Raw genomic sequence first — 9,545 nt, 5'->3', positions numbered from 1 at the left:
AGTAAGAGATAATGCCGAAAACGGCGTCGCTGTGGTCCTAAACTTGGGTTGTTATCGTGTCCATGACGGAGCAGAAAAAAGGGTGTGTGAGAAAACCGACAGCATAGAGTAGTAGAATGATAACGAAAACGAAAAAACAAATAGCATCATCTCCTTCTTCTTCTTCACTCGCTCATTCAGTTGGATCCATTCATCCCTTCATTCACCTTCATCTGTGATCTTCCGCTTTCTTACTTGGTTCGTTCACTCAATCCTTTTCTCTTTTCTCCGTTTTCGTCTCAATTTCTTCGTATGTTTGCATATTTTGTGTGATTAGTCCCGGGATATGGTCGTTGTTTTAGTAATATGTATGTCTGTACTTATTTTAGCAATTGACGTGTTTTTGGTGGCTCAAATTTGTGGAGTTTGTGTTCATTTTCTTCAATTGCTTCAGATTTCATTTTGGTGTTGACTGATTTATATGCTTGTTATGAACATGGTTGGGTTTGACCATTTTTATCTGTTTTGGAGCCTTGGAGAGGCACTGCTGCGCAAGAGGGTTTTCAGTTTCTGTATTATATCTTCCCCGCCCTTTTGAACTACTTATATTATTTGGTGAGCGCATGTGCAAAACCCAAAAGTCTGTAACGGGTTTTGTGAAATTTGCGTCCCTCTTTTATGCAGGGTACGTTTACATTTTCAGTTCAAATGGTGGTCTCCATCGTTTTCCAGGTTTTTAGTTATTTGCATCACAGGTTTGGTGATTTAGATACACATACACATACACTGGAAGCATGTTCTATCAATAATTTCTGGCTATTGCGACATTATTTGACTTTTGTTATTGTATTTCCTTTGGGGATAGATTAAAAGAAACCGAATACGAGAACTATTTAATGAAAATTAACAAATGAGTCTTCTGAGTTTTCCCACTGGGTGGGTTTCCTAATAATAACAGAATTCTAAATGGTTAGTTATCGTTCCCTGAATAAAGAAGAGTCAGATTTGTTCCTGCTATAAAAACCTTGCTGCTTACTTGGCTTAAGTAACATCAATATGCTGTGGATTTGACGTAGGCTGTCCATGGTTGAATAGGTGGGAAATGTAAATGTATTTGCTTATGACAAAGATGGTATTTCAAAAATGAAGGTATACTCGGACATAGCCTTTAGTTACAATCAGGGACAAATGCAGAAACGAGTTAGGGAAGGAGTCAATAATGGACAAACTTTAGCATATATAATTATATTTTTAAATATTTAAGTTTATATTTTTTTTATAAAATTAGGGTATACATATACTATTCTTTAACAACAAAATTGAGTGGTTGGGGTTGCTTGCCAAACCTTGGAACTCATTCGCTTTGAGCATGTTGTTAAAACATCGTAGAGTGTGTTTGGACTTCAGAGTTTGGGCTTCTAATATACCATTATATGAATTCCTTCTTGCATATTTCTTTTATCTTTTGTGTAAATGTTGTATAAGTGTAGGCTTTTTAACTACTAATTATTCTATTTTGTTCAGTAAGTATGAAGAAAGAATAGATAAACGATGGCAGGAGCAGAAGCAAGGGCTCTGTGGCAGAGAACTGCAAATCGTTGCTTTGTCCAAGAAGATGCAAAGAGAGCTCCCAAGTTGGCTTGTTGCCAATCTTCATGTGCAACATCTAAAGTGGTTGATATTGAGCCTGCCAGTACAGCGGATGAATCTGATCATACTGCAGTTAATGTTACCCATTTTAACAGGAAGTCATCAGTTTCTAATCTATCACCAGACTCTAGGTGGTGGTTGCATTTGCAGCCTAATTATGGGTGTCAAAAGGGTCTAACATATGAACAGTTAAATGCATTAGATGAAGAGGTAGAAACTTTGATAGCTAGTGATGTAAGTAAGAATTCTCAAGAATTTCAGGAATTAATGAATGTGATGGCAAAACATGAGATAGTGGACATTGAATGTGTTGGCTGCTCAGAATCCTCCAAGAAAAGTAATGAATTTTCATTGGAATCAGATTATTCTTGGATTGAAAGTGATAAAGCCGAGCCATGGTGGCGGACTACAGATAGGGATGAATTAGCTTCGTTTGTTTCACAGAAATCACTCAACCACATTGAAAATTGTGATCTTCCCCCACCACAGAAGAAGCATCTTAGAGGATACCCATGTGCACGCATGAATAATTGCAAAACAAGGACGGGAAGTTTAGATTCAGGATTGATGCATAAGAACCAAGAGCCTTCTGCCCGTGAAGGGCTTTTATATTTTGCTTCTGATAAATGTTCAAGGTATTTTGCTGTTGATTTCATTTTACTGCATAATGATATATTCTACCATAGATTTTATTCTGCTACTCTTTTATTTTTCTTTTACTCGAGAATTCATGCACATTTTGTGCTTTTTATTTGAATAATATTTGTTTGTCCCTGCATCATGTGTTGCAGTGATACCCCAAAGCATGAGGATTCAAAAAGGAGTCAACCGATTTTCGATGAAAATCCCAGCAAAGCTCAACTAATGGAAGCATTGTGTCACTCTCAAACACGTGCAAGGGAAGCAGAGGAAGCAGCAAAAAAGGCCTACGCAGACAAAGAGCACATTGTTACTCTCATTTTTAAACAGGCCTCACAACTTTTTGCCTATAAGCAATGGTTACAACTGCTGCAGCTCGAAACACTTTGCAGTCAGATTAAGAACAAGGATCAGCCAATCTCTACTCTCTTTCCAGCGGCTCTTCCATGGATGTCCTATGAAGGCAAAATCTCACGGAAGAGGAAACAGAAAATATCCAATGCCAAACAAGAAAGGCAAGTCAATGCAAAATGTGATATTACAACATATGCTGTTGCCTTTGCTTTAGGATTGAGTCTTGTAGGAGCTGGCTTGCTTTTGGGATGGACAATGGGTTGGATGTTGCCTCGTTCATAATTCTGTAAGATTTAATCGTAGCCCTGCTTGTCATATAGATTGATGAACAAAGGCAATTTGGTTACCAGGGAGTGTGGCTACAATTATTTTACCGGATATGTATGTAATTTTGTAGATTTGTTAGTGCTTCTTCTATTGTAAATTATAAGTTGTGCTTTGGTATTGAATCTGTTTTGTTGATGAGATGATGTACATAAACTGTGTAGATAATGTGAAAGAGCTATTTTTCTTTAGATACCTCCCTCCATGGGAAGTAGATTCTTTATTGAGCTATTTTGTAGGTACTAACTGCCAAAATTTTGTAGATTCTTTATTGAGCTATTTTCTTTAGATACCTCCCTCCATGGAGATGACTCTTTGTTGAGGAGAAAGGTTAACATCTTTCGTAGTAATGGAGTTTGTTGTATTATGTATCCAATCTTTTTAATTTATAAGACGATATCTTGGTTTTATGTATTTGTTCTTATTTTCTCGGATCCTACCTGTATTAAACTAACTTTTCTGGCCAAGTCTAGTCAATGGACGGCTCCAACAATTTCATTAATTTAGATTGACAATTAATTGTCACTATAAATTTTCTAATATAAATTTATTTTTTTAGCTTGCATTATGTGTAGTTCATTATTGAGCTTATGGATCAATTATATTTGACCTAGATTGTTTCTAGTGAAATATACAAGTTTTTATAAGAAGAAAAAAAACATTATGCTTAATTTCAATCTTTTACAGAATTTTTAGCTAATTCAGAATTTTCTTTTAATAGTGAATTTGGTTCTGTAGTTAATTATGTTCTACTCATAACTCAAATATTTATTTTCTACTCAATTTATGTGAATTAAATCGATTAAATAATTCTAATAAAATTTATATTCAAGATTTACTAAACTAAGCATCAAATTTTATCTAATATGAAAAAATCTCTAACTTTCTTGTCTTCACATCTTCACAAATTTTATGATTTTGAAGTTCTAAAATTGTATTTCACCACGACTACATTGTAAACATTCAAACATTTGAATAGAAAATAATAATTTGAGGATTGTTAGAAATAAAGGAAAGAATAGCAATGCTACACTTACATAATTTTAAAAATAAATTAAAATAATTGGTCCAAATGATTTGAGGATGAAAAATCTGAAACGATCTAATTTTAAAGGACAGATATACTAGCAATACAATTTTGTATACATACATAAGTTAAAATTTATTGGAATTTACAAAATTGTGAGTCCTCCTAATTATTCTATAAGCATTTTTATTAATTTTATAATTCTTATTAAAAGTTAACTCATAATAGTGTGTTAGAAATATGTTCAAGAGAGTGCTACTAATATTCTTCTTTAAAAAGGTACAGCCCTCATTGAAAGAACTGAAACTATGATAAAGTCTTTATCATTTGGATTCATAAACCTAACATATTTGACATAATATTTGTTAATTATATTTAATCTGTCCAAAAATTATAAGCAAAGACATTGTAGACGTCACATGAAGAGGAAAACTAAAGAAATGTTGAACAGTTTTCTTCCCCTGACCAATAATATATTTCCTTCCAAATCGTCTTACCTTCGCATAAATACAATATACAACTCCAGAAGGTAGGCTCCCTCTGTCAGTCTGGGTCTCCATTGCAGGCTCAATGTAGAGTGTTTCTCTCTACACTATATTTCATATTTTTCTCTGCACTTTCACATTTTTTTTTAAATTCTAACATTAAAAAAATCTTATATCCCACTTATTTTCTTCAACTAATTTTAAAATTTGTTAAAAAAAAATATTTTAACAGATTTCGAAATCTTTTGAACAATATATAAATATTTAATAAATTTTGAAATCTTTGAAACTTCTGAAAACTTTTTTAACAACTTTCAAAATTTGTTAAAAGTTTTTTTTTCAACAAATTTTGAAATTTGTTAAAATATTTGTTTTTTCAATAATTTCAAAATTTGTTAAAAGATTTTTCGAAAGCTTTAACAAATTTCAAAATTTATTGAAAAATGTTATTTTTGGAATATTGATATGTAAAAAAATGTAGGGTGGTGCAGCTCATTGGCACCATTAACAGCCCATTACCGGCCCAATATGCTACACAGAAGAATAGATGGGCCGTGTAGGTTCAGCAATGTAAAATTGAGAAGGAAAAAAATAAAAATAAAAACCCACACGAGAAGAAGGTAGAAGATATACTAAATTGAAGCAAAGAAATCGAAAACGAGAAAGAAAGAACGAAATCGAAAATGGCAGTGATGGAGAAGTTGAAGATGTTCGTCGTTCAAGAGCCTGTTGTCGCCGCTTCCTGTCTCATCGCTGGCTTCGGTATTCTCAAAAGCCCTAATCTTAACTATCCCCCTTTCGCGAATAATTTCATGTCAGAAACTCCATTAGTGGTGACTGATTTATCTTCTATCTGCAATTACATTTTGGGATTCATTCTTGTGAGATTTATGAATTCTGCACTGGATTTTTGGAGAATTATAGAACTTTAAGTGCCAGTATTTCAACGGTTTGGATGTAGATTTTAATGTGATTCGCTATCTGTCAGAATACCCTGGACATTCAGCTTGTCTATTGTTAATTAGATGAGTATCTCCTAGACCTAGCAGATTATTTACTGTGCTTGTGAAATTTCTTTTTATATGTGTTTTTACTCGTTTTGTTTGTTTTAGTGTGACTTCAGTGTGCATTTGATGCCTGCGATATTAGATTTTTTACTTTTGCTGTTCAGAAAACTGTTATCGTGAGTCTTAATCCTCCTTTAATCAGGCTAATTCAAATTGGCACAATCATTAAAATAATTCCTGTCTTTCTAACATCTTATTTGCTTGAATATGTTATGCTTTTATATGATAGGACTACCTGCAGTTTGGCATGCACCATTTGAATCACATTGAAGAAATTGTTCTAGTCTGAAGTTTGTGCATCCAATTGCCTGAATCTTTTCTGCTTTTATTTGATAAAATTGCCTGACTGATAGGGACGAATTCAAATTGCTCTTTAAATATCCTTTTAAAAAATTAGGGCCGAAAATAAAAGCATAACGTTCTATTTGTGGTTCTTGGCTCCTTTCTCTTGGCTCCCCTGGTGTGTCTGGAAGGGCAGAGTGATAGTGAGAGTTCTGCCTCTGGTTTTAAAATTTCTTTTGATTAATGTTATCTATAACCAGTGTATTTCTGTAATGAGTCTACTCAAAATTAGAATTAGTTTAAAATTGTGCATATCTTGGTCATAGTTATTTTCTACTGACAGGCTAATCACTTATCTTGCCGCGTAATCCCCCGCAGGTCTATTTCTTCCAGCTGTTGTGAGACCCATGTTGGATTCATATCAGGCAACCAAGCAACCTCCTCAACCTGCTTTAAGTGATGTAAGTGTTGCTTTTGACACAAATACACTGTTTTCAAATCCAAGTAGTTCCATAAATCTAAATAATATTTTTGTTTCATCGCTGATAAGTAATAATACTATTCATACTAAAATTGTTTTTGGTGGCGCTATCTCCTAAAATTTAAATTTCCAGAGTCCAGGATAAGCTTCAGTTGTTACTGATGTCCTTAGAGAGAATACTCCGTCCCCTTCTTTCTGAATGTATAACTAATAAAAGGTTGTTTTGAAACAACCGAGTTTCAGCATCAGAACGTATGATCTGCGTTTTGAAAACCATCCCTAACTTTCGTTTCATCCACTCTCGCTCAACATTAGACAAACCTTCATGATGTTTTTGTGCCCTCCGCATTGGATGTTAACCCTCCGTTAGTAGCAAGAATTGCTCGTTTTGAAGGGTTATAAGAACATTTCTAACGGGAGCTAATGGGAGTTGCATAAGGGGTCGCTCTTAAACTCTAGAGCCAGTTCGTATGTATTATTGCCGTTGAAACAATTGCGCGACAATTCTGATATAAAATCGTAGCTTATACAAAGTATTTTTTAGATAATTTTTTCCTATGAATACTTCCAAAAAAATTAAATAAATTTGATTACGTTAAAATTAATTTATTTACAAGATATTTTATATAATTTCTTTCGTGTTAACTTTTTAAAGCAATTATGCATAATTTCATTTTAGTTTTTGAAGAGATTAATTTCATTTTTTCTTATTTGATCTTAAAAAGTGTTTTTTGAAAACATTATTCAGACAAATGACCATTTTTTTTTATTCAGGCATAAGTAACTATGCATAATTTCATTTTAGTTTTTGAAGAAATTAATTTTACTTTTTCTTATGTGATCTTAAAAAGTGTTTTTTGAAAATATTATTCAGACATATGTCCATAAACTATCACTCTTAACCATCCTTAAAACCTGAGACCATTGCATCCTTTTTATGTTCATTGAATCGATACTGAGACATTGAAGTACTAAAATCCAATGTGAAATTTGAGATGCAATCCCACCGTAGTTGATCATTAGAAATGCTATAAGGACTTTTCGCCACCAACAATACCACATTAATGGTTTCCTGATATTGGTGTCTCGTTTATTGCAGGTGGTTGCAGGTATGACTGGTAAAAAGTAAATGTGATTTACTTGAGAGATGCAAGGGAAAAATTGCTGACATGCTTGTTTGAACTTATTTTAATTGTCAATGTGAGAAATAAGACTACGGAATATTGGATTAGGTTCCCTGTCTGACGGTCTCATCTGTTCCGGAATCAGTCAGTGGTTTCAATTCATTAATTTCAGTTATGAGTGGGTTGAAATATCAGTTATTTCTGCCGCTTGATTAATTCTGCTGTACTAGAAAATATGATACCTTGAACTGTTTCCATGGATCAATTGTGAAGGATCTTTTTATAGGTAAACTCATGGATGTTATTTTGGTTGGCATTTAAATATTGAAACATTATAACATCTTCACGAGGTATAGGCGGTTCTCTTGAATACTGATAATTTAAGTATCCCCAAGCAAATAAAAGCATTCTAGCAACGTTCTTGCTAACTAGCAATCACACATGTATGAGCATATTTTAACTCATCCATAAGATTTTTATGTCATGTATTGATGCAAAAGACTTTCTAATTACAATTTTTTAACATAAAAATATGGTTCTAGTTTTATTCGAAATTCGAACTGAGGATATAATGATATTTGGAACGATACATCATTTCTTTTTAAGTAATCATATCTGCAATACGGTTTATTAAAATAAATGTGATTATAATATATGTTGTGAATAAAATATACACAATTTGTTGCTTATTGTTGAATATAGCAAACACTATATGATTAATTTCTTGTGTTATACACATGATACTCTATTTATAATATAAAAAAAGTAATAATTAAGTTCAAAATATAAATAAAAAATTAATTAAAGATAAAATAAAAATAATATATTTAACATTCCATTTCAAGCTTGTGTATATAAATTATAGAAGACGAAATAACAATAAGAAAACTCTCTTGAAGAACAAATCTGGGAGATTGTTCCATATACTTCTTGCAAATTGTTGATGCGTTGTTGACATTTAGTGGATAAAGAGATCATCATTGAAGGACCACCACGATTATAAATAAACTAACAAAAGTCATCTTTGTCAATGGAGAAAAAACATATACGGACAAGTTAAATGCAATGGTGATAAAAGGGAGGTCATAAAAGACAATAGCAGAAGAAGTCATTGATGAACAAGAGAGATAAATCCTAAAAACCTATAGAAAATAATATTGGACAGCGGTGGACAACCGCGAAACTTCAACTAAGATGAGTTTGATAAAGGAGATTACCATTAGTAGTGGATGATGACCAACAATGGCTGAAAGCGACACACTACACCGGACTAGGTTACTATCAACAACAGATGATGGCCTGTAATGAAATGACAGACAACAATAGACTGCAAGGAGTAGATTGTCATCATAAATGGATGGGGCATGTATTGCCAGACAAAGATAGACTATAGGGATTACATTGTACCAGATAGAAATATACTCTCTCCCACAACAAATAGCGGAAATGATGGCGCGTTGATGATAGACAATTAAGGTGGAAGATCTGGCTCTTCAAAAGAATGATCTCCTTTATTCATCAAAGCACCTAGAAACAAACTCTCCTCACGGGGAACGACGGTGGACAAAGGTCGCCGATAGTGGACGTCAGTGAAAAAGACACTATAGAGAACTGAAATTAAGATAGAAGGATTGAGGTACTCAGACACATGTGTTGAAATACAAAATTTTTAGAACGACCGACTAAGACAATCAAAATCATTTGATCGAAACTAGAACTTCGACAGGAACAACGTCAATGGACGACACCGTTGTAGCAACAAGTGTAATGACAAAAGCCTCAAAAATATTTTTCTCTAAGAAAAACTAACTATATAAGACTAATTTTTCTTATATTAAATATACAGTATATTCTATTTATAATGATAAAAATAATTAAATTTAAAATATAAATAAAAAATAATAACAAATTAACTAAAGATGAAAAAAATAAAAATAAAATAATATAATATATCTAAATTTATTATAAAAACATAATTAGTTAGATTTTATATTTCACATTTATAATTTTTATTAAAATAGTATTTTGTTTACTTTCAACCTATATAGACCAGAACACCAACACCATTTGGGTCAATTGTGAATTTAATTTTTTTATTGGGATATAAAATCCATTTAGTGTCAGAAAATGAAA

At 32.6% G+C, this 9,545-nt stretch overlaps 2 protein-coding genes across 3 annotated transcripts; both read left to right on the top strand.

Annotated features, from left to right (window-relative positions):
- LOC108343585 (uncharacterized) lies at positions 1 to 3,139 on the top strand. Of its 2 annotated transcripts, XM_052878806.1 has the most exons (4): positions 1 to 237; positions 664 to 711; positions 1,504 to 2,264; positions 2,421 to 3,139. In XM_052878806.1, exons 3-4 carry the CDS (start codon positions 1,531 to 1,533, stop codon positions 2,902 to 2,904), a joined length of 1,218 nt encoding a protein of 405 aa, XP_052734766.1. In that variant the 5' UTR covers positions 1 to 237; positions 664 to 711; positions 1,504 to 1,530; the 3' UTR covers positions 2,905 to 3,139. The 2 variants fall into 2 exon arrangements, with proteins under 2 accessions (XP_052734766.1, XP_017437436.1); XM_017581947.2 differs by lacking the exon at positions 664 to 711 and having other exon boundaries at positions 3 to 237.
- Positions 3,140 to 5,063: 1,924 nt separating this feature from the next.
- Positions 5,064 to 7,765, top strand: LOC108342110 (uncharacterized). The gene is made up of 3 exons (XM_017579816.2): positions 5,064 to 5,220; positions 6,186 to 6,268; positions 7,388 to 7,765. Exons 1-3 carry the CDS (start codon positions 5,142 to 5,144, stop codon positions 7,415 to 7,417), a joined length of 192 nt encoding a protein of 63 aa, XP_017435305.1. The 5' UTR covers positions 5,064 to 5,141; the 3' UTR covers positions 7,418 to 7,765.
- Positions 7,766 to 9,545: the final 1,780 nt, after the last annotated feature.

This window comes from Vigna angularis, chromosome 6 (genome assembly GCF_016808095.1).
Source record: "Vigna angularis cultivar LongXiaoDou No.4 chromosome 6, ASM1680809v1, whole genome shotgun sequence".
NCBI lineage: Eukaryota > Viridiplantae > Streptophyta > Magnoliopsida > Fabales > Fabaceae > Vigna > Vigna angularis.
This window is presented reverse-complemented; position numbering and strand designations above follow the sequence as displayed.

What these genes read in the sequence shown, in the direction of transcription:
- LOC108342110 (XM_017579816.2), top strand. Translation starts at nt 5,142, where the DNA reads ATGGCAGTGATGGAGAAGTTGAAGATGTTCGTCGTTCAAGAGCCTGTT. An exon ending in CTGTCTCATCGCTGGCTTCG is followed by an intron (nt 5,221 to 6,185) that starts GTATTCTCAAAA and finishes AATCCCCCGCAG; the next exon opens with GTCTATTTCTTCCAGCTGTT. An exon ending in CTCAACCTGCTTTAAGTGAT is followed by an intron (nt 6,269 to 7,387) that starts GTAAGTGTTGCT and finishes CGTTTATTGCAG; the next exon opens with GTGGTTGCAGGTATGACTGG.
- LOC108343585 (XM_052878806.1), top strand. Translation starts at nt 1,531, where the DNA reads ATGGCAGGAGCAGAAGCAAGGGCTCTGTGGCAGAGAACTGCAAATCGT. An exon ending in GCTTCTGATAAATGTTCAAG is followed by an intron (nt 2,265 to 2,420) that starts GTATTTTGCTGT and finishes CATGTGTTGCAG; the next exon opens with TGATACCCCAAAGCATGAGG.